At 34.8% G+C, this 26,376-nt stretch overlaps 2 protein-coding genes across 2 annotated transcripts in view; one reads left to right on the forward strand and one right to left on the reverse strand.

The window, feature by feature from the left end:
* Positions 1-26,376, forward strand: part of LOC108774175 (splicing factor 3A subunit 1) — a 49,633-nt gene that overhangs the window by 14,800 nt on the left and 8,457 nt on the right. The window contains exons 3-6 of the mRNA XM_018540219.1: positions 9,082-9,113; positions 9,981-10,068; positions 12,331-12,410; positions 25,865-25,908. Coding sequence (XP_018395721.1) covers positions 9,082-9,113; positions 9,981-10,068; positions 12,331-12,410; positions 25,865-25,908 — 244 coding nt within the window. The remainder of the gene's footprint in view (positions 1-9,081; positions 9,114-9,980; positions 10,069-12,330; positions 12,411-25,864; positions 25,909-26,376) is intronic.
* On the reverse strand, positions 18,274-20,595 carry LOC108774194 (uncharacterized). Its single transcript, XM_018540240.1, has 6 exons — positions 20,423-20,595; positions 19,883-20,085; positions 19,626-19,664; positions 19,329-19,510; positions 18,840-18,893; positions 18,274-18,752 (listed from the first exon to the last, which is right to left on the reverse strand). Exons 1-5 carry the CDS (start codon positions 20,488-20,490, stop codon positions 18,888-18,890), a joined length of 498 nt encoding a protein of 165 aa, XP_018395742.1. The 5' UTR covers positions 20,491-20,595; the 3' UTR covers positions 18,274-18,752; positions 18,840-18,887.

Below are 26,376 nucleotides of genomic sequence, written 5' to 3' on the forward strand. Positions count from 1 at the left end.
CCGACGGCGCCATCAGCAGCAGCAGCTGCGGACCTTAAGATCTTCGGGAAATTTTCTTACCTCGCCTTTCCTTCTCGAGAAACTGACGAGGCGGGGTCGCGGCGAGGCAAGAAACAAACATTTGTTTAAACGATCCCGACAAGTCACGACCATAAATACCTGCGGATCGTTAATCTTGTCTTCGGTCGCGCCGGTCTTTCGTTAATGTATAATGTATTCTCACCCCCGTAGCTAAAACAATCAATTCGTTGGAACCGCTGGCACGCCGACGAGACTCTGTTCTTCAGGGGCATGACCCGGGTATAGAAAAAAAGAGAGAGAGATAGAGAAAAAGTGGAGAGAAACACTGTTCAGTGTCGATAAAGACGAAGGGCTGCCGGGATCTTTCTTGTTTCGGAAATAACGGCATCATTGGCGACTTAATGCCATTCCTTGGGCATTGTTACGATCTCGCAGTATTCTTCGTTTGTAAGAAATTCGTAATAAAAGTGGCGTTCGATCCTGACTAGGAAATGCCAATGCCAGTATAAGTCATTTCGGCCGTTTGCCGTAACTGCGCCGTGAATACCGGAAGTTCGACGCCGCAAAATGATGGCACGCAACGTAGAGAGTCTACTAGAGCTCTATTCAGCTGTACTTACACGAAAGCGTTATAACGTCTCTTACGATACTTTACTCGTAATATTCCTTAATGCATGTCTATGACGTCGTGATTGTTACAAAAAGATACTACACACCGTGTGTGTGTGTGTGTTGATAATATTGTAACATTGTTTCTGTGGAAATTTATATAATACTGCGATTATATAAATTTTATTATTTATAAAATTTATGTGTGATTTATTGAATTTATTTTGCCATTTTTAAATTAGCAGTACATTTTTAACGATTCTATGAATAACTTATGATAGTATTTTACCGCCTTGGCCATAAGTATAAAGCATCCCCCACAAATTGACATAAACGTTCTATATCTAACGAAAAATGAATTAAAAAGTTTTATCAAAAATAATATTTATTTTTATAACAATTATAATATTTTGTTAATCTTTCTTTAGTTTTTATTTTTATCGCCTTTTCTAAAAAAAAAAATGCACTTAATTGAGAGAGTGTTTCGTACTTGTGACCAAAATTACTTTATATTTAATAATTTATATAATCTAAATATAATTTATTATATTATCCTAACATGGACAATAAAGCAATATAAAAAGTTCATAAATTAATTCTCTTAAAGTTATATATATATAATAAGAATCTAATGTTCATGTATCATCAACTGAATCCCAATAGTTTCACCTATTCGAAGTCTAATAATGTAAAGGAAGAAATAAGAAAGCTAGATTATTGTCTGTTAAGATTTAATGGTACCATAAGTCTATATTCTAGTCTACGCGTCACTTATATAATAAAACATGACGATAGAAAGCAAATATTCATTAGCTTCTTGTACGTCTTGCCAATATATTATCATTCATTCACATAAGATTCATTGTAATTACTTGTCTAGCGTCTAGTATCGCTCCGATCTGGCGTATAAATAATTTCAGTTTCGCAGTATCGTTTTGCATACGTTCTCTCGTATGCCGTGGCCTGGCGATGGACCACCGGCGACAACGAGAAACAAATTCGAGGAACAAATTCGTGATGTCGGCGAACATGGAGGATCGCAATTCTCATCTGCTGGGGTACGAATAAGAAGAAGCAGGGACCCCCCGGGGTGCGCGGACCGCCCTGAAAATATTTTTAATTTTATTACGGCCTGTAATATGGAAATTCTATGGACGCGGTTATCAGGTGTGAATTGAATTATAGCGACTGTCGACGCGGTCCTATTATTTATACATGGTCGAAAAACATGTTGCCGCTTTCGCCGTGCTGTGCCGAACGTTCACGATAGTCGGTGATAGGAAACACACGGCGCGCGGATGGTAGTCTATAAAGCCACGTGTCCGAATCGTACTAATTCGTTATCTACACAGAATGGCGAGGCCTACGTCATTAAATCGCGTTAATACAATGCCTATATAATCCATTCCCGGGTGATTGCAGCATTCATGTATTAAGGAATAAACCTTGATGTATTCCGGATACGAACGATCAATTTCTCTCTTTGCACCTCGTTGTATCCGTTGGAGGATTTTGGCACCTTTTTTTCTGCTGAAATCATTTAATTGATCTTCTCTCACGCGTGAATCGATATGCGCGATTTCATAGTACGTTTCAAATTTATTATTTATCCATAATTTTTTTACGCAAAACTCAGAGAAACGTACTTTCGAGATACTTTGTATTTCACCGCCACATAATGACCGATGATATCTCTTGGAAACTCGCTAATGGTCAATTCACTGGGCACAATGGGGCCTGAGAGTGGTCGCTAATCGACGTATCGATCAGCTTTAAATCTTTTTTAGAAATCGTGGAATCGTAAAAATGCCGCGGAATGTCGAACTGAGGTGTGATTATTAGAAAAGGAGGATAGAGAATCAATTTTCATAGATCTTACGAAGGCGTTCTATTTTTGATGTAGTTTACTGCGCACGCGGCAAACAGAGATTCATGGATTCATGTTTTATTAGCTACGTTCAACAGAAAAAGCAGCTTCGAAACTGTTGTAAAATTATTTAATATAATTGATTCTTACCCTTACTTTCTCATTGGATTTACATGTACAAACTAATTATTATTAAGAAAACCAATTATATTGACGAATCGTACACAGTTAAAAAGCTGCTTTTTCTGCTAAACGGAGACCCGTGTGAAGCTGGCCCCCCAATATTAAAAAAACGATTTTTTTCTTCATGCATTCGTTTGCTTATCGTTTGCTCACCCTTAGTTCAAAAGATATACGAAAATTATGTTTTGGGGGGCCAACTTCACCCTAGCCCCCCAATATTAAAAAATCGATTTTTTTCTTCATGCATTCGTTTGCTCATCGTTTGCTCACGAATGCTCAGTTGGAATTTTCGTGCTCAGATTTTTTATTTTTTTAAATTTACAAGTTTTGACGTCTCTCGAATTCGTATGCAGTCGATGATACATCTTTCGCAGTAACTAAAAAGTTATTAATGATGACTAGCAAGCGACGCGTCGTCGTGTTGTCGTACATGTCTTCTATTCGCGTAGGTGACCCATTTCAGATCGCTTCGAATCTTCTGCCAAACGAGGAAGTAAGTGGATACGAATAACGTCACGCATATATCAGTTCGAGATGGTCATATAGCAGTCTATATGGCTTCCCTGCATAGCTCTATATGAACGCGTAGAAATGTCGCTCACACTTTCTCATGCAGTAAAATGTTCCTCTCGCAAATCGCTGACTTCTTTTTTCCTACCTCTCTTTCTTATGTAAGTCTAATTTGCCGTAAATCTGCATTACTCGTATTTTTTTTTAATCTAAATAATATAATTCGTTCTGTATCTATAATAATACAAAGTTTTGAAGCTGAAGACAGATATTATAAATCTGATCTATAATTTATAAATTACTATCCGCGTTGAAAAAAAAATCTTTCTTAGATTAATTAATAAAATTAATTATTATTGTCTCTACATATAAATTAAAAAAATTGATTTTAATATAAAGCATTGATTTTAAATAATTTTATGAAAAAGATAAAATTTTTTTAGTTAGCATTATTAAAATTATTTAATTGCTTATTGATCATTATATTTTAAAATAAGGTATTTTATTATGGTTCTCTCAGTAATTAACACAGAATAAACTTTAGATGACATTTATTTATGAAGATAATTTCGAAAAATATTTCTCGGTACTTCTGAGTACATGTGTTAAGTGAGATAGAATGATTTTTTTAGACAATGCTTTATGGTAATGTTCTGCTTAGTTCGTTTTCACGTTCGCCGTACTTATTTAGAAAAAGGAGTTTATGAGCAATTCATGGAGTATACAGTAACCTAGTAGCACGTGGAATTTGACGACGTTTCGCTTATTTCTATTACGAGAGTGCTTCTGTTCGCTCGCCATTGTTCGCATCGTCCTTTGAATTGCTGTGCCGCCCTAGTTTACATTGGACTAATTTTACTTTGCTAATTTACGGTGTATTGTGTCTTTTGTAAAGATGTGAGAATTATTCAGCTGTTACGAGTTTATTTTTATGAAATTAGCATCTGATTTTTATAATTTTAATATAATTGATAGTTTTTATCTAGATTTTTATTTTTATTAATTTGTGATTTCTTGTAATTACAACTTTAAAAGTTATATTATAGATATAGAAGAATAAAGATGTTTTTTCTTTTCTATATAGATATCTTATTTGTAACTGTAACAATTATTGTACAATAATTATTTTTAACGATTTGCATACATTGTTTTATGTTTTGTAACGTCAATTATATTATTATTAATACGTCGCACCTGAATTTGCGGTCGTTCGCCAAAATTCTCACGCCAGTTTCGTCGAGATTACGCCGTCGACCAGGCAAGGACCTTGGGAATATTACAGCCCACTCGGTACAAAGGCGTGGAAGCTCACCCCTCGTAAATATTTCCAATAAATATCACCGATACCTACCGTTGGCCAACGCCTACGTCGCGCGCGAAGATCACATTTTTTCACGATGGCTTCGTACCACGTTGCGTATTTGATCAATACTTATTTTTACGAATTTTTATGACCTATTCAAATTTTCCATCGTATAACGATATATAGTTGTATTATATATCGATACGTAAAAATATTTCGATATATCCCTTCTGGTAAATTTTCTTTTTTTTCCTTTTTAATAAATCTGCCGACGGTCTTTGTTCATGTTTGAATCGTTAAAGTGTACATAATATATTTATTGGCTATGTGCCATAAAATGCACGATGCACATGATTGACAATATATATTATTTTATTCTTATTATTCACTGAATGTTAAACAAGAAATATGATACATCATGCGCAATGCGTTTTACAGAATTAGGGAATTATTAGCACGGAGCGAGATATGATTTAACATCTGTTCCGTTGTTGTGTTTTTGTCCGGCCAAATTTGTTGACGTGTGAAGCCTCGTTTTTGACTCCCACACTGCAAGTCTAAGCGTGTAAAAAGTGACTTTAATATATTTGTGTTATCTAGTCTTCTGTGTAAAAATGACACTACACACTATATGGTTATACGTGTGACTCTGTATTTGTATGCAGTCTAGTATGTTATATTTTTATGTAGGAAACTAATCACATATAAATATAAATTTTAGTCACTTTTTACACACTTGAATTTAGAATGCATCGTGTGCCTTTTATGATCTATAATTTATTTGTTTTATTTTTCGATAAAGTTAAACTCTAGTTAATTCAGTTCCTTAATATTTTATATAAGAAATTATAAAATGATTATAAAAATATTATTCTTGTGCTAAAAAGAGTCTGATAATAGTCGCTAAATGTTATGTGAAATAATTTCAATTAAATGTTCGATTAATGTTGTATAATAAAAAATAATTTTATTTTCTAAAATTTAATAATTATTATTAAATGATTGTATTAATTATTATGTTCGATAATACTTACTAAATACTTAGAAAAGTAAAATTATTGTTGCTTATCAACCGAACATTTGATTAAAATGGTTTTATTCGATATTTGATAACTGTTATTAAATTCTTTTTTTAATGTACGCTAAAAACTTTAGTTATTATAATGCAAAATGCAATAAAGATGCATGGAATAACATTTAATTCCGAAATCAACGTGAGTTATTTTAAGTAAGTATAAAAGTAAATGATTTCCAAGCTTTCGCGGTGTTAGAAGGTGAAAATTGAAAGGTATGTACAGCAAGAATCTTTCTGACGCGCGTCGAATGCTGCGTGAACTCGTGCGAACCGTCAGGAAGATTCACAATGCAGGCGCGGTCCGATAATCCTGATTTAGACGGGCCCATATATTAGACTAAGGATCGTGAAATTGAATGGTAGAATCAGCGGAGAGAGCAATCCGGCTGTCAACTGCGAGAAATGGAGTATATCGTGCGAAAAATAAACTGCTCCTGGCGCGAGTGGGGTTAGTAAATTTTGCAGGTGGTCCAAAAGCTACCTGTATCCTCTATCCTCCTTCGCTTCTTCTCTTTTATTTTCATCCTCTTTCTCTCCTTTCGACTCTTCTTCGTCGTGGTTCGCGTTCCTGGTCTTTTCGTTGAGGAGTGCCGCGAATGTCCTCTCCCAAGAAGGCTCGTAAATCCTTGCATTTACCTCGCGCCTTCTGTCCTTACTTGGAGCGCAAATACGCGAATCTCGACTCGTCAAAGGCGAGGTGCACGCTGGCATTTGCCAGCCATGATTGCATCGTAGCATTGTTTATTGTGAATTTTTAATCTTATGTTCTTACATGCGAATCGCACACGTAAAGAGTCTATTATTGTATATTAATTGGAATTTGGTTGAAAATCGACAAATCAAAAATCTTCTTTTCAATCTGTTATATTATACTAGTTGGGAGTTAATTAGATTGTGATGAGATCAGAATTTTCTGGTTTGTTTCTTTTTTTATCAGAAATTTTTTTATTGCATTATTACTGAATTGTTAATGATACTGTTCTGTCACGATTCGCGATATTAAAGATTTAAGTTTTAATATTTTAATTATGCTAACTGCACGTCTTATAAGTGAGCGGAACAAAGTGAACAGAATCCATTTTAACTAATATTTTTATTTGTTGCTCATTTGTAGCTAACAAGTTGCCAAAGAAAATTAATTTGTTGCTTTATTACCTTTTTTTTTTTTTTTTTTTAAATTATATTCCGCTAAAGGAAGATTAAGTAATTCTATGGATATTGTTTCGCTAATTTAATTTTCCTTTAGCGGAACATTATTTAAAAAAAAACTAATAGAGCAACAAATGTTATTCTTTGGCAACTTGTTATCAACAAATGAACAATTAATAAAAATGTTGAAATCGATTCTGCTCACTTTGTTCCGTTAACTTATAAGAGAAGTGCTAACTATTTTTTAAAAATTATTATAAAGTTTATTAATTTAAACAGGAGTATTTATCGAATTGTATAATATTTATTATTTTTTTTTATAATTTATTAGTTTTTGATAATGTGAAATTTTTACATTTTAATATCCACGACCTGGAACTTCAAACTTTTTGTATTCAAACATTTTTATATTATTTTAGACAATAAGAGTCTAAAAAAATGTTTACATACTTATGATAGTTGTAATAAGGAATTTTTACTATCACAGAAATTGGATTGTATTGTACTTATTTTTTACAGATTTAAATTTATTTCGAGAATTCCAGAATTAAAAAATTGATTATAATAATACTTTTAAAATCAAACATTATCAGTAGGGGATATTAAAATGAGTGTTGAGAAGTATATTCATGTAGACAGAATGTAAATAGTTTTTATATTTTATAATGCATGTAATATGTTTAATACGTGCAGTTCACACATGAATTCTGTTGATTATGAAATCGCGAAATTATATTTTGGCGTAAAAATGTACGAGTAACAGGAGCAGTGAATAGATCAAGGAAATCTTACGCCTAGTCAATATCGGATTATTACGTTCGAATATGAAAGCCATATACGAGTTCGTTATTAATGCGACCGATACTTATTCCGTACTCATCCGTAGATACGATCTCTCCGCCCAGCCAATCGGATAGCTACGTCTAAACCTATAATTAACATTAGCCCACCCATAGCGGGTGCGACGTTACAAACCGATTAACGAAAGTTTCAATTTATCCTTGCGCCGTATTCTACGCCTGCGTTAATTTAAACGAGCGTGTATACATATTACGCACTATATTATTACTTTCTTGAAATTGCATTTTATTTAACTAAATTTTTATACATTCCGACCCGTATTCATCAGAACGCCACTTACAACAAAGTTAGCGCTCTAACAGATATAACTATAGTTTACGTTACGCATACTATAGAATTTCAGAGATAAAAGCGCGCTTTTATCGATAAAAGCGCGTTCTAAATATGGACTTCCTGATAAGAACGGACAAACCTGTAGTATAAACCTGTAGTACAATCAGGGGGATGATTTCTTAAAAATAAGTGGGTATGTTAAGTTAGCACCCCAACTATAGTACTCAGGAGTTCTGATTAGAGTTCCCACTTCCTTTTGACGAGACGAAGAGTTCCCTATAGTTAATAACAAGAGTTCCGCTCAATAAACATTTTTTTTACATTTTTTAAAAATAGGGTGCTAACTTTTTATCGAATTTCGAGGTGGAATAGTTCTGAGCGGCTTAACAGCTTCAATTTGCCTAGAGTTCCTAATATGTAAAAAAAATTTTCGAATATTAAAAAAAAAATTAAAAATTTTTGAAAAATTAATTTTTAGATAAAACTTTCTGTAGCATTGCTCAGCTTGATTGAATTTGCTATACATAATTATTTCAATAATCCAGTAAAATTATTTTCAGATCTGTGTTTAACTAAATTTTTATATAACACTAATTTTACATGACACTAATAGCTCATTTTTTTCCCATATTGTAAAAAATACGAATAGAATGAGTATTGAGTGAATAATGAGTAAATTCAATGATATAATTGTTATATCATAGTCTTTAAAATCTATAAATAATCTTAAAATGTACGAAAAATTTATTATAACGATACGATCAAGATAGAGTCAATGAACTACGTCTTTGGTGTCAATGTTTTCCCTATTAATAAGTGCCGGTGTTACAATCATCAAGTCATCGTTCCCGTGGTGGGAGCGTACCTTTAAAGTTTCTCACCGGTGTTCTTCACCGACGTCATATCGTAATTTAACGTGAGACTCAAGTCAATCAATCACTTGTTAGCGATATGCGATCCGTGATTGCGGCGCGTGACCGTCTCGTGCGGCCTATTAAGTTTGCGCTATTAATTAATCAGAAATGGGAGATGACTTGCGATATCATATAGGTCTTATGAGACGAAGATATGTAGCGATGGTAATCATTGCGGAGATGAAGTCGTTCAGAGACTTCGTTCAAAGTTTCTTTCGTAGCACCATCCACTTGCAGCTGTCGCTAAGCTAAGCGCTATTAATTATTTCTCGCTGCGTTTTCTTGATGATGAATGTTGTCTTCTTTTTTGTTTCAGGCCATAGCGAGAAATCTACAGCCGCCCCAACGGTAAGTATCGAGATGACTTGTCGTTTGGACACCTCTCGTGTAAACATCGTCGCCGACCGCTTCTTTTTCATCCCGATATCCGTACGGCGTTTACAGCACGGTGCAGAATTTCTCTCCTTGTGGACAGGAGATGATGCATGAGTGTACTAAAGCACATTAGCGAGATCGACGGAGGTGTGGTGTCGCGCCGCGGTAACCCGATGTGCAAATGGAAAAAAAGGAATGTTAGTCGTTTACCAATAAATCGTGGCGCTCGTAGAAATTATAGTAATGATTATAGTGGTGCGCTCGAAGAGACGTGATACTTCTCACTTGGTCAATTACATAAATCTACCAGGTCACATTAGCTCGCTGCTAATTGCTTTTAAATCGACTAGTATCCTAATAAATTTTACAAGTTTTTTTTTTTTTAATAACATCTCGGCGCGGACACGAGCGAGAGGGTTGTTTATTTATGGAGAGTCGTTCGAGGCAAAGCATGGTCGTGCTCGTTTCTGTATCTACGCACGCACGCACGCACGCATGCACCTGGTATGTCTCTCAAAAGGTTTTGATATATCGAAAAGGATGGTGAAACTATTTGGGCCGACACCCCCGCCTAATCCAATCCCTTTCGTTTGGAGCCTCAGAGATTCTTTGCTTTCCTTAATATATCATCCAGTCGTACAGATCGCGCCCTTCAAAAAGAATCTTTCCGCCGCACTCCGTCTTAACCAACTATAGGTTTTCCTATCTTTTCTATGTCTATAAGCGAAGAAAGACATCGTTTTATGATTTAAGTAGCGCAGGGATTTTACGACCGATCTAAAAAAAATCGAAACGCCATTCAGTGCGCACATTATAATCCAGTCATATCCGTTGTTGCAGATTTACTACAGCAACATTGCTGCATGCGTTTCCTCACCTCAAGTATATCATCGACTTGACCAATACATGTCGCTACTATGACAAAAAGGTAAGGGATACCAAACTGAAATTTAAATTTAACAAAAACGAATGATCGATTTTCACCGATTTGTGAATAATAAGGGTCACACCCTTGATATTAATAATAATAGTCATACTCGATAATTAACATATATTGATAATTTCGCTGATTTTGAAATAAATATCGTAAACTTAATACAGTACGTAGAAAATAAATTTGAGAGCGTTCCATGCGATTAAAAAGGGGCCATATGCAGGCAGTATCGTCTGATGAAATAATACTGACGTTTTCACATGAATTTAATGCGGAAACATATCGCGTATCGTTCGAATTTCAAGTCGTAATTCGCTATGTTTATGCACGCGCTCCTTTACCTTTTAGTAATTCGAAACAAGAGACGTCTTCTCACTTTCCCGCAAGCTGTCACCTACTGCATTCCTTGATCAAGCAGATATACAGATTCTCTCTTTTTTTCTTCCTAAACGGTTGACGGTTTGACTATATCTATTGTCGCTGTTCGTTTCTGTCTGTCCTTCTCGGTTTCATCTTCTTCATTCCCTCTTGACATCCTAATATCGCATCGGGGTCAATTTCAACTTGAGAACGCCCGAGAGCGGTCTGACTAATTTGTAGCGAGGGAAGAGAACTGAACTAATAAACTTATTATTAGATTTTTGGAATAGCCGGTTGCCACGACTCGATCGGTTGACTGTCGGTTCCGAGTCATTGTGTCGAACGGAGATATGTCCGCGATGTTTTCTGGGTCAAAGCTGTCAGAGAAAAGGACCGAAGACCGATCAATTATATTATTAAGTTGTGGAGTTGGTTCGGTCGCTTCATCTTCTGCTTTTTGTCTTGGCCCCACCAACGTTTGGACAGTCATTTGCCACGCGATGAAGAATTCTAGGGGATATGTTTTAAAACATTATACACGCCGCCGTGAACATCAATAGCGCTACGGGGCAACGATAATTAACAGAGAGATCTCTCGGTGTCGCCCACGCCTAATTAGAGCGCATTATACGTGTATAATGAAGCGCTTAGTCGGTCCTTTAATTTTCTTGCCCGTAGTCATGGGGGAAAACAAGATTGTAGAGACAAAGGATCTCGTATACTGGTTCGCTGAAGATTTTATCAAATGTGTCTTTTACTTTCCCAGTTTCGTGTATATTTACATATATGGAACCCTTCCGGTTTATATTATACGTATGGTGCATGCTAATTTTTCTACTTTTATCTTTTTAAAATCTTAGAAATGGATACGATAAGATTCATTAGATATACGATTAGAGAATCTTTGGTTTAATTTTGTTTTTGAGATTGAGAATCTGAAATACCTATTCTTGAACAAAAGAATTTCTTGCACATTATTGACGGCTGGAGAAAAGAAAATAGGTTCGATATAGCCATTAAGCGCAATAGTGCACGATCATCAAGATTGAGTTTCTAATATCTCGCTAAAAGCAAAGTCAAAAAGATTGATTATTATGACGTGATCTGTCATCAGAGTGGAAAAGCGAGTAGTAACTGTCTGACATCACTCGGGTTAGAATTACAACAAGTGTTACTATTATTATCGTTAAGCGCGACGTTTGTCTAATAATTAAAAATAATAATTAATGTTAACGCAGCACACAAAGTGCTTACTTTATTTTTAAAAATTAATTTTTTTTTACTAACAATCGATTTTTATTAAATTTACATAGATGTTATTTATATGTATTTGTTCCGCGATGATTTGTGTTTTTGTACTAGCTATTTATTTTTTTATTTAAATTTGTTAATGCTTTTGAAGTTTGAAATCAAGAGATAATAGAGAAATTTTCATGAATATGCAACACTTGTTGTTGCGTCTAGGCAAATACGCGTATACTAAAGAATACCTTCCGAAATACAAATGATTGTGAATTTCTCTTTTACTCGTATCGATTAGTTTAAAGGGTCGTATTTTTCTTTCTGCCCTTGCAAATTTCGTATTTAACGATCGATTGTTTCGATTTCCGAACGTTCACTTTACATCATATTTGAATGACACGCTTGCACTCAGAAACTATGATTATCCGCATTGTTTGTAATTGACGGTTTTAAGCGTGATAATTAGTGATGCTAATGAGTGCGTCGGGACGGTTTAACGGGACAATAGCTTGGTCGATCAAATTATACGCGTGTTCAATTCAGTACGTGTTCTATTAATGCATCTGCGTTCCGTGCGACACGGAGAATATTCTGCTTTTATTACGCAATAATATGCATGTGATGTTTATGTTTTTGTTAACGGTTCTGTTGTAGGAATTTACAAATGCTGGTGTTAAATACGAGAAGATTGCTATACCAGGAAGAAAAATACCGACTATGGATATAATTAAAAAGTAAGTATGCGAGTGATCTTATTTATAATACCAAAAATATCAATTTCTTTAGAATATTTTTGTGACAATAACCAATTTTACAAACATAAGTAGTTAAATATTTCTTGTATTACAATATACTTTGGACGATTGAAGTTTAAGGAAATTATTTATTTAAATTAAAAAAAAAAACATTAGTCTGAAATGGCTCCCCGTTGAATAGTAGTAGACTCCATGATCCATTCGATTTAATGTTAGGCTTGCGTGAACCTTTTCTGGTACGACTTGCGTTAATGTCTTTCGCTTAATGCCAATCGTATTTCACATTTATTATCTTTCCACGGCGATTGGCGATTGATGAGTGCGCGATTCGCACAGCGCAGGTGACGGTTGGTTAATCATTCGCCTACAAATCACATTACCTTAACAAGGAAGCCGAGTCCAGTGTGTATACCGTTTTTCTGAATTCTCGGCATTCCATACCGTCAAGAAACCAGGGGCGAATATCGTGTCAGAAATTTATTGCTTTTTCTTTTTCTTTCCTCTTTTCCCTCTTTCTCTAGATGTTTTCGTTCACTAATTTAGATCGTAAAGCATGAGCTATATAGCGAATCATGTTACACCATTCAGAATACCTTAGTTTATATCGAAACAAGTAATGAGTTTATCAGTTATGACCTTACATGACGAATATCTCGATTTCCGCTTTAATTGTTTGCCATTGAACGATGGTAATTCGATGAAGTTATTGCGTCAACAAATTATTTCCAATTTTCGTTATTAAAAATGGACATTATTTGTGATGATAAAATAAAATTTAAATTAATTAAAATATTAAATAAAATATAAATATTAAAATATCATATTAAACATAATAAAATAGAAAAAACACAATATATTATGCATTTTATAATTTTATTTAATAAACTATTTTAGCGATAGTAAAACTTTAAAACTATAACAAAAAAACTAAATCTTGCCTTTCTAATTTTTTGCTTTGAGAAAGGTTACTTGAAATAAGGCCAAGAATGACGTTATCTTTGACCATATAAAAATATCTTTATAAAGAGTGAAATTATCTTTTTAAAGAATAAGAAATTTACGAAAGAAACTCATACGGTCATTGATGGAACGTCAATAGCGCTCTATAACAATTCCGCTTCTTATCTTAACCGATCGCGAGGAATTTTGCGTCTGAACGGAGAAGAGGCAATTACTAAAATTCTCATCCAAATGGTCGGTAGGTAGCCGGAATGGGTTGAATAAAATTCTCGAAATTCTGACGGTGTTCAAGATAACGTCCCGTTTTTCATACTTTACTCAGTACGGAATGGAGACACGTATTAACCTTTGCATGGCGTCATCACGCACACGTGTTTTCTGCTTCGAATGGTACATGCAAAGCAGTCTGACAGGGCCGGTCAGTCGACTAATTAACTGCAATAAACGTCCAATGATTTACCGAACATTGTGCAGCGTACCCATACCCTGGCTAGTCTTCCGTTTCCTGTCTCTTTTCTGCTGTCGTTCTCTTTCTTTCATCCTCCGTTATCATGTGCGTGCGAGGGACATCTCTAAGTGCTATACGGGTGGATAATGTGTAAGGATTGTGTTATACGATCGAGGAAGAGTAATGTTTGAGCGCCGTAATTAGCGGCGATTTTTCTCTCTCTCTCTCTCTCTCTCTCTCTCTCTCTCTCTCCCTCCCTCTTCCTCTCTCTCACGAGACGTATAAAAACTATTTATTATTACAGTAATAAAAGTATTAATTATCGGTGCCTGCCCCAAGTGTTGGGAAATACAATATTTGCGTTCATGGAGAAATATGAAGACGTTCCACAGTGATATCCCACGCAATTATATTTCTCACGCGCGGCAAAGGCGCTACTAAAAACATTTTTGTAAGTGCATCGCGCGAAAAACGTGACACGCGCGTAAGCTGTTAATGACGTCGGACCGAATTTTTCGCCAGCTATCAACATTAAATACTATTTACTCGTTCGACCGAATAGGAAATAAATATACAAGATATTTCTTATGAGATATGAAAACAACGGTGATCACTCGCGGACCAGCCACGAGCGGGTCAAAGCACGACCTTTCGCGCAATCATCCGGCTTCTCGCTTTTCTCCCTCGGTTGTCGATCGGCCCGCACAAAGAACGCGGGCCCGATTTGTATAATTCGAGGATAAAACGGTGATTCGCATCAACGGTTAATAGCCGACAGGTATGCGAATAGCCTATCGCGCGGATGCCCCGTCTGGTCCTGCTCTTTTGTTGATCTCTTTGAGACCTGATGGCTTTGTGGCTCGGCTGTTGCGCGATGTGTAATTAACTGCATCCTTGATAGGATCGGATCGGTTACTGGTGCTGTGTTGTGGTCGAAATGAGAGAGAAAGAGAGGGAGAGAGGCAGGAGTATTTTCAGAGGTGAAAACACTAGGCGCCACTTAAGGGGATGCTGGGAGTGATGAAATTATCGATACATTACAACCGTACGAAAATTCCTGAATTGACTGAAACAAATGGAATTCAAAATTTTTTACTGTGAATTCAAGGTAGACACAAAATTGATTTTACATTAAAATCGAAAAAAGTACTTAACATATAGTACAGATATTACTGTTACTGATAGTTTTGTATAATTTTGTATAATTTGGAACTTAAAAAATCCTTACTATTGATAAGTTTGGCCATCATTCTAGTCCCCACCCCAACACACACATACTTGTTAGTATTCTAGATACCCTTAAACTCTGACAAAAATGCAAAGGTGGCTGGGACGAATAACGCTGTGCAAGGAAGTGGCAAAGAAATCTTTCGTGTCGAGGTTTCTCTCGATTTATCTTACTTAATTTTTTGGCTCATTCTTCGGAGATGCTCGTATCAGCCGAATTTATCGGGCAGTAACGTTAACTTACACCCGCCAGAATTTCTTCTCTTTCGCGCACCTCCTCGTTGCGGACGTTACGTGTCTGGAAGATCAAAAATGTTGATCCTTTACTTCAAGGATATCTTCAGAAATGCGTCTACGAAGCACCGCGAATGTTCCAAAAATAGCCTTACAACGGGCGCCTACGCTCGTTGATACTCGAAAATGGTATTTGGAAGGTAAACGACGTTTCCTTATTTCGCAGCGTTGTGTATTCGGGATTGACGATCGGTGATTAAAGGAGAAATCGCGAAGAAAGAACGGACGAGATTACTCTCGCTCGTGACGGAGTCTTAAATATCACGCGGCTAATTGCTCTCTTTGAATGGCCGGTTAACAGGGTTCATGGCAACAGTATCCGCATTTATTCGATAATTATGATTCACTTAATTGAAAAGTTAATAAAAAGATGTAAAATAAATATATGTAAATTATATCTTTTGTCATAAGTCAATTTTATATTATTAGTTGTATGTTTTTGAATATTGGGAGTTTTTTATTTTGCTGTTAAATTATAATTTACGTATTATTTATTCATATATACACATACATATATATATATAAAATAAATAAAAATTATACTTATATGTATATAAGTAATAATAGATAAATTTTTAATTTAAAATTAAACAACAAAATTTATTAATTAATATACGAACTATTAAAGTAGTAAAGTTTTTATTTTCGAAAATATAGTAGACAATTAGTTCCCGCAATATTCAATATATTCGATAGCGTTTGTTACATAAGCGTTTTCAGTTACGAATGATAATCACATTAACAGAAGTTCGTTAGTCTCATATACAGCGGATTAAGCAATTTCACGTGAAACGTGATGTTAATGAAACACAAATGTTCGTAAACGTGAGCTTGATTTTAGAACTGCAGTAATGGCTTCAATTTTTTATTCTAATTACTATGCTTGGTTTAAATTATTTAGCTATATTTTTTTATTAATTTCTTTTTACGTATATGCGTGTCTAATTATAATATAAACATGTGTTCTATTACTATCGTAATTTTAGCTTCTTTTTTTATGCCTCCTATTTTTTTTTGTTAAGTATGTTGGTCAATTGTAATTTTGTTATATATATATATATGTATTATAATATAAAAAAAGGACGATATATACATTATGTATATATTATATGTATAACATATACAGAGTGTCCGACGTAACTGTGATAATGATTTTTCCGTCACTTCCGATGATCTGATAAAAATTATTTTGGGTAGAAATTAATTAGTTGTCAATGGGCTACAAATTACAAATTAAAAATTTGTACCTATAGAAAACTGATGAATTTTTATCCAAAATAATTTTTGTCAGATCATCAGAAGTGCCGGAAAAATCGTGATCACAGTTACGTCTGTATATATACACCCTATATATATATTATACACATACACACACATATATAATGATCCTTTTATCTATCTATCGAATAGATTCTAACTGGAGATATACTAAAATATATATAATCAAATTTAATTTCAATTGTATAATTAACATTAATAAATTTGGAATAATTATCCCGTAGTAGATCCCAATAATAGATCCCATTTCTTTGATTGTTATTCAAATTACAGCTACTATTATTATTAAAAAATTTTTCTCTAAAATCTTTAGAGTGAAGTCTAATTCTAAAGAGTGACAAAAAGTGATAATTGAGCCAGAAAAAAAGCTGAATTGTCAAATTTTAAAAACGAGATTTTACTCTGTAGAATTAGATTCTACTTTAAAGATTTTAGAGAGTTATTTGTACATATTCTCTTGTGTCCCCTCTGACAATTTTAACAAGGCTCTAATTAAAAGGTCTTAAATTTTTTCTGCAAGATCAATAAGAAAATCTATATTTTGTTAGAAGGGAGGGATAATCTGTTGATGACCGCGCGAACGTGAACTTCGACGACGTTTCTCTGAAGATTGGCGATTGGTTTCCTCAGCGCGCTCGGGGCGAACCCATCTCAAATATTCTGACGTGTGGCGTCTCGGGACCCTCCGATGCCCCGTCGGTGCGCGCTGCGTGGAAATCACGGGAGAGGCACGTTTTGGCACATGATTGTGGGTGGTAAACGCGTTCGCGTTTCTCTTCCAACGCGCATAATGCGCCCGAGCGCGTGTACGTTGCTTCGTATTTCCGGTGCCGTTAATTCGAGAGCTGAATGACGCCGGAGCTACAAGTCGTTTTCTCGAGGAGAAAAAGAGAGATTCCAGCTCTCTCGCTTCTCTTTGTTCTCTCCATCTTGGCAAGCGTCTCGCATCGGGAACGACGAAGGAACGTGCGTACGCGCGTCTCACGCTCGGGACCACCCGGGCGATCGCTTCATTACGTAAATTCGCCACCACTCGCGTCCTCCGCGTCTTCGCGTGCCCGTTTCGTTCGTGCACGCGCCGTCTCGTCGCCCTTTCTCCGTGCGATACCAGCCAACGATGCTCAAAGGCGATTCCGCGCGAAATACCGACACAACGCGTTTTTCCGAGAATTGATCGGACATCTTTGTTGGTCAGAAACTAATGCATGTATAAGATAGAGAGAGAGAGAGAGAGAGAGAGAGAATTAACCCTGGGTCAATATTAATCTTCTCAACGAAAACACAGTCTCTGAATTATTATTCACTGTTCAACATTAATGAGCATCTGTCGAGCTTTGAAAGTCTAAAAATGACGAAATCTTACTATTTACAATAATTAATTCTACATGATGTTTTCTTGAAAAACATATATTTAAAATAATAATTTGTTTAAAAATGTATTCTTGTTTATTTTGCATTTTTATTATATATATATATATAAATATATTAATCACGTTATATATTAATATTATAGATTTTCAATTGATTCAAATTTGCCGTTAAGAGATACTTTTTTTTTTTATTAATGTCAATTTTATTGATAAACCTACGCAATTATTAGCTTAATAATTTGTTTATTTAGGAATGATATGGTCGCATCTTTAAAATTGATTATATTTCGAAGTTACGTATTTTATATGATGACAAATTGCGCACTTTGGAGATAGAATGACCGTGAAAACAGGCGTCTACCGAGTGCTGCTATAACCGTGTGCCTTCCGTATACGCGACTCTGATTGAGAAACAGTCAGTCGGAGTGTTTGCGCAGTACTTCTACAATATCTTTGGTGTTCCGGGATCTGTGCTGGGAGTACAGCCATACAAACATCGGTTAACCGTTCACCTACCTACGACCGCCGCAGTCCATGCATTAAACATTCTCAAACATGAACGGTCTTACCGTCCAGCCGATGGGCCAACTTCGCTGGTCCATACTTGCGTGAAAATATCCGCGGTCGTGAATTTTAAAACGAAGGAGAACTTGAATTTTTGTAATGAAAACTGTTGCGACGATCAATTCTTTACGCCGATGATTTTTTCTATTTTTTTTTTATACCAAGCATGTGTTGCGACACCTGATAAAATTCATTCTCTGGTAATATTCATAAATAAATCAAAGATATTGCTATGCAGAGTATATAAAAATGCATGAATGTACATACTTGTGTAGATTGGTTGATCGCTTTTCGTGGTTATTTTGATATATACTTTTATATCTGTCAAAAGAATAGAATTGATATATAATTTTACGTCAATAATATTTTGATATAATTTATATAGATAGATTTAATTTATTCATCACGGTAAATTTAAAATGTTTTATTTTCTCATCTAGATGTAGGGCAAAGGAAAAAACAAACGAAAAACGCAAACATGGATAAAAATCAGAGAAAACGAATTTATGGGCGGAAGAAAGGGCAGCCAAAACTACGCTTGGAATCGTAGAGAGGCTAGCTCTAGGTCAGTTTTGATCGCGATGACCACATGCTTTAAGAAATTTGGTCAGAAATATTTTCGAGATATTAGATTTTAATTCAAATTCGAAGATTCTTAGTTTCATATTAAATTAAGTTAGGTTTCTTATTAAATTAAGATATAATTTATGCACAAATCTGATTATCATTAGGTGGAAGATGTATTAAATTATTTACTCTTAAACATTTTCCGCAAGGTGTAATCTGAACCATTCTAGGCACGTATTGTCTTCTCTCTAATGGATATTGTGTCGCTCTTGTGCGTCTCAATCTATACGTTCTAGGAACACCAGTTTCGGAAATGACGGGCGGATGTGACACCGGGCTTTGTAATCGTTGTAATCTTTCTCTCGCGGTCTCTGGAAAAATATTATGATTTTATGCAAATTCTCTATACTTTATTTTACCATATTAATTATCTATTAGATATTTAAATGTAACGACGCGTTGATCATGATGTAATTTACTATATACCTTCATCATCAATTTCTTCAACATCTGATACAGCATCAACTAAAAAATACAATTGATTAAGAGAGTTATTAGATTAGATTGCTATTTTATATTTTTATATTAATTAGTTTCAACGAAAATTAAAAAGTTTTTATTTAGGAGCAATTTTGTGATCAAGAAAACAAAAATAACTTGTGTATTATACCTTAGATCATTATACATATATCATCTATGTGATACAATGGGTTACTATGATTAGACATAAATTTCCTATTTACAATCAATTCGTCGCGGAACAATGGCTACTCCAGTTGTCAGATCTCTACGTGAGACACTTCTTACACGGGTTCGAGGCACACGTTGATAACTTTGTATTCTTCTCGGAGTCGAGATTTGAGGCGAGATTGGAGTCGAGAAATATGGTGGAGCAAACTCTTCTTCATAATATCGTGTTGACGTACGCCGATCTTCCGGACTTGATCTAGTTTATTTAACTTGAGTATTTTTTAAATGAATTGGTATGGTTTTTTATTCTAAGCGTGAAAACGTTGTTTATAAAAGTTAATGTAATATTAAGAAGGAAATAATATGTGTTAGTATGTGCTGTATTATGTTTTTATCACAATGAAATATTGAAAATATCTTTTTCATGTAAATAATTAATGATGGCATTTCTCTCATTTAACAATATGTTTATTGATTTAAAAATTATTATACGTTGATAAATATGTATTGAAAAATAATAGAGTTATATTTCCACTAATACGACAATAATATAATTGAATTATATATAAATTAATAAATTATAGGTTACATACATCTCAAACTCGGAAAGTGCAGTATGATATTCTTCCGTATTATTATTGTCAGGAGAACAAGTACACATAGTTGTTGATTTATTGAACAAATGTCTATTTCACAATTTTGAAAATTTTTGTGCCGAAAAGGTTTTACAAATTTAAAGATTATGTCAAAATTATAGCCTTACATTATAGCGTCAATCGATCAAGAACTATCGACTGCTTCTCTCATTATCCTTCACGACACAGAATAATTTGTATGCATCATTTCTTTATAAAAGGAAACTTGATTAATTGTGCATTTTGATTGCATATTATTGGAACATATTAAAACGAAATAACAAATTTCCTAATATATATTATATAAGTATAGAATAAAAAGAATTATATAAAAACAAAGTCTTGGGCAAGAAAATTTCAAGGATTTTACGAAAATATATGCACAAGTAAAATAAGACTTTATACTCATATTGAGTGACTTGTGAATCGCTATAATTATTTAACATTGTTTATCAGACGAATATTCGTCTCATTTTTTCTTCCACTAATGTAGATTAAATTAATTTAATCTTGCTTCAACTTTTCATTTCTTTTTAAATTCGAAGAATTACAAAAAGATGAAAATTAAGTTGTGAATCAAAATTTAAGTTAATCTACATTTGTGAAAACGAATACATTTAATCAAATACATGATTCTCTTTTATATTTTTCCCTTATATTTCGACTGTTTCTTACGTTAATCGAAATTTGTTGAATTAAAAAATTATTCACTTAACGGACTTCGAAAGCCCAACATGCCGCCTGTATAGTCAACGCATGTCTGGCGTGTCTAAAAATCAGTACTCCACGATGTATTTATTTATCACCGTCTTGTCAGACGACGAAATTGTAACTTGATATTCATTAGATTTAAATAGTAACGTGCTGTGTTTTTCCGGTCGATGATCGAGCTTTTAGATAACGCGTGATTACGCAACCGGCATCACATAGAAGTGGCCATGTGATCTTTCTCAGTGAAGTTACACGCACGCACGCAAATGGGCGCGAGCACGTAGTACGGTGGGCGCGTGCGAAGGACCACACACCGCGTGCAATATTCAAATGAACGCCACTTACGACCGACAATCGTGCTGTCATAAATGTCGTTTCGTGGTTTCACGGGCGCGTCTCCTTATTCCGGTCGAATTTCTCCGCGTGATTTTTACAGTTTACACAAAAACTGGAGTTATTCATATAGTCATCGTTAATTAGCGAAGAATGTCGCTTAGATTTGAGAAGATTGTAAAAGCGTATTCTCTCTTTCTCTCTCTCTCCATTAGCACCTTGAATGGAATAGTTGAAATTCATATATGATTCGCAATACTTGATGACAACTATTCCTAACCTGTAATGCTATTTAAAGTAAAATTGCAATGCAAAGTATAAAGAAAAGAAAAACGATTTAAATCGAGCGGTGATGAGATTTTTTAAATAAATTTCTATAAGTTTACAATATTAAGAAACGACATAAATATAAAAAAATATAATATCGAACATTTCAGAACTCACAGGTCCTTCTTCAGCGATTCTTACAGATGTTTCTATGTCAACGAGATAAACGTGTAATCTTACGGTCGAAGCGACATGATGTGGTATTGTGTTGGTATGACAATTTGTTTTGAAAAGAATTGATTCTCCTGTTTTTGTGTGAATGTGTGGAAGTAGTGTAAAATGTATATAAAAACAGGAACATCATTACTTATTCGTCTGATTCTGTTAAGCGCAAGTGTTACAAACATTGAATTGTTAAAAATTTTTAATAGTGCCAATTTTACGTGTATATTTACGTTTGTTGTTATATTAGAAGATGTATGCTTATGACGAATTTGATTCGTCCAGACTCAGGACAGACTCAGTGAACACTGCATGCACATGTTAAAGCATACATAAATTAATGCAAAGATGTGTATTTAATATAAATATAGAAAAAGCTTAAACCACCAAATATTTAACACACTTTATTGTGCTGTTAGATAAAATGTATTTTATAATTCGAAAAATTTGCATTTTATTTTTACACTTAGATTAAATCAATGTATAACGATTTTAATATGCGCCATTATTGCGTCCACACACAACCGAATTTACTAGATTAATTTTTTAAATTATAATTTAAAAATCCGGAATAATCGAGATAAATTAAGTATGCGCGAAATTATATGACGGAAATTACGTAACGAGCGGAACAGCATTTAATAAAATTTTCTACTGACTGAATTGATCAGTCTAACACCGAAATGCGCAAGATAAATGACACTTGGCGATATTGAATAAAAAGATAAACACTCAATACGCGGTGAAATCTATGCATTCGTAGCACCGCCCCAACTCAGTAAAATATTTCTAGAAAGAATTCATCCGCTGATAGATGACTGGTTTTATAAATATTGATGGCCGCTCGTCTTACATAGCGGGTCAGAGCTTTTGATTTTGGTTTTCCGACGTAGATGGCATCGGAAATATGGCCATTGGCGCTGATGACGCCGATGATGATGATGGTGATGATGATGATGATGATGATTGTCATGATGATGATGAAGTTGATTCTCGATATTGGGTTCTTCGAGAAGAATTCCTACTGGGTTGAAGTGCGAAGCACCGTGTACAACGATACCTCCGCGTCTGCTTCGAATCTGTAATTCAAATTCGAAAGTCAAATTAATTTAACGCTCGTCATTTTTCACGTTTCGGCGGCGCCGCGCACGCGGAGCCCCGGCAGCTATCTTTCGATATTTCATCCCGTAGAAGGCTGTGCCCACTCCCCCTGTGATAGATGCATCTCTCCGTGATTGTGCTGTCACGTTTTTGAAATGAGGAAGACGCGCCACGAATATTTCAAGTATTATAAATGCGCGGTCGTGGGAGCGAATGATAGTCGACATTGCGCTCTGTTTCGCTACCGATACGCGTACACAAGAGATTTATCTTATTCCTTGCACTGACCTTGTGCAAGATTCGTACAGATGATGTTTAAGCTACACGGCGTTATGTAAATTCGTTGTATATCGCATGTGCGTTAATTACATAAATAAGTTTTTCACTTGATTGTTCAACTTGTAAAAACGTATTGACGTATAGTAGATATTTCTAAAAATAACAATAATGTTTACAATTTGACGCTATTGGAGTACATTCACAAACTAGATGCTCCTATTTCGAGAGTCATTATGAGTTAACAAGCCTCGGAGGTTATAAATATCTCTCACCTTATAACCTATCGATATTGAACGGTGCACGGTGGTTGAAACCAGTCGGCAAGCTGTGAGTTAGTGCTTATAATCGCGTTAGCCTAATCGGTGTTATATAAAGAGTCCGTTTCGGAGTTGAAAGGGACCAAAGGCACTAAAACGGCCCTATTAAGCCTCTATAGACCGCCACAATTGGGCCACCCAATCCTCAATACAATAACGTAGTAACTTTTCGGGGAACTAAGTCTATCTGGGTTCGTGAAGGGGATTGAAACGATTTCATGCTTGTCACCACTATTCTCATTTCCTTGGAAACTAAATCTAAGCACATTTCTTAAACTCATCTCAGTATGAGATCTCTCTGTGTATCTTTCAAATAATTAATCTTAGAATGCGTTGTTTAAACGAATAATTTCTAATATGCATGAAAAGCGAGGATTGATTATTATTTATAACAATAAGTATAATAACCAATAATTTAATACATTTAAAAACAATACAACACGTTTTGACTCACAGAGTCTTCCTCAATATAGAATAATTATAAATTATTGGAACATTCTGCTCGGTTATTGGTAGTTTAAACTAAGATATTAATTAAGATATTGATTAATTAATATTGTTTAAGATATTGATTTGCTGATTATTATTTATTTGTTTATACTTTATATTTTAGTCTATACTTTATATATTTTATAAATATACTTTATGCTTTTCTTTTAAATTTTATTTATTAAGTGTACTTTTATTAAACTATTTTTTAGATAAATGTGTGTATGAAGGATGCGCTTTGTTCTCTGTATAGCCTTAATATTGATATTGATACGAGTCGTTTTCAAGTGCAAGACATTTGATAATTGTAAGTTATTTCGCAATTTCCTTTTTCGGTAAGAAGTTTTAATTCCTACCATCACTGAAAAGCCAATTTCACACATGTACACGTACTTTTCACGCGTGCATAAGTTTGAAAATTTAATTTTTTGGTTTAACTAGTACCTGGAATTAGAGAAAGATATAAGTTAGTTAAATCATGATGAAAGTTAAACATCATTTATGGAAACGATTATAAGAACGCGAAAAAAAAAAAAAAAAAAATACGTGAACACCTTTCCATAATTTATCGAGCAGTCGAAGTAGGCTTAATCCGTTGGTTCTTTTTCTTCTCCGCCCTCGGCGATGACGGTGAAGGGAAACCGATATGATGCATGCCTGCACCCCCGTAAATTATTGTATAAGCGCCACCCTATCTCCGAATCTGCGAAGTTTCAGAAATCTCTCTTTCTCGTTTTTCCATTTCTCCTGCCTTCTATCCCATAGATCACAAAGAAGCCGCCAGTAAGTTCACGGTAAAGTTTATAGAAGACAAAAGGGGAAATGTGTTGCCTGCTGAAAAATCGCCGGCGCTGCAGCTATTATTAATCCGCATCCGACACGCGTGAGCGCCGGTTGCGACGTGTTTTCATGACATAATTCGGAATCGATTTAACTTCTTAGCGCCCTGCGTGATGTGCAAAGGACTCTTTACTTGCGCTGCACCCGTCCGTAACTCACGACGTGTAACATTCCGGGCTCTTAAGTCTCATTACCATACTCCTTCGTTTGCCGCTCGGGTTCTGCATACCTATTACATAGCTATTACACTGCCGGTTTGCTCGACCGGTTACCGGTACTTGAATATTTATTTAGCCGATTACTTTTTTCATCGACTCCGAGGAAATTCGATCGCTGTCGCGCCGGCTACTTCGTAAAATTATGGGCAGCGAATGAAGAACGGATAAGAGGCTGCTGTCCTTTCAAAGGCGGCGCTGTTATTATATGTATATTAATGCTTATAATATCGCACTTGAGATATTAATAACATTATTTAGTCGAGATAACTGACTATACATATAATCCGTGTAAATAATTAGATGGTAAGAATGTTAATAAGAATTGCTTATTATAAAATGAGTGATTCTACGAAATGATCGTTATTTAACAACGCTCGTAGATCGTTTAGTTTAACACATATCTATTCTAATGTAAATATATATATTAATATTTCTCATAAGAAAGTTAGTTTCTTTAGCTGGCTCCGGTCATATAAAATTTTTATAAATTCAGAATGATTATTAAAAAGTAAATTGCTTCTTTATGATGTCAACTTACTTTTTTGAGAAATGTAAAATTACAAAATTAAATTGCAATCACTAATATTGCCAAAAGTAAAAATTTTTGCTCTCTTTCCTTGCAGATTCTTTAAAGTGATGGATGATTTCACATCAACATGCGGTGAAGGTGAGTTTGCATTACTTCAAATATACTTCAAATAAAATTCCCCGACTCAGAAATTGAAGTAACTTTATTTTATACATCTACCACAATCGTGGATAATAATGCAACGCTTTGCATTGATTGCGAGCAGTTGAATCGCTAAAATATTTGATGAAAGTTGCAAGACTCATGTCTGATCGGCGCCAACTAAAATACATCAGGTTCGATAAACAATAGGAAATAGTTCTACGAAACTTTGTATCAACAATCATAAAAAAAAAAAAAAAGGAACATTGACGGATACTTGTGTTTCTAGAAAGAGTTGCAAGAAAAATCTCGCAGGAGCCGCTCTCGTTTGAACGAAACTGCTGATCACGACTGTACGATCCCTTCCTAATTTACTCTTTCGATTACAGCCTGGTCGTGTTGTACGTTGTGAGAACGAATGTAGAAGTCGGTGGTTGTTTTACTCGCGCGATTGTACAATCCGGC

This window comes from Cyphomyrmex costatus, unplaced genomic scaffold, assembly GCF_001594065.2.
Source record: "Cyphomyrmex costatus isolate MS0001 unplaced genomic scaffold, Ccosl1.0 scaffold105, whole genome shotgun sequence".
Taxonomy (NCBI): domain Eukaryota; kingdom Metazoa; phylum Arthropoda; class Insecta; order Hymenoptera; family Formicidae; genus Cyphomyrmex; species Cyphomyrmex costatus.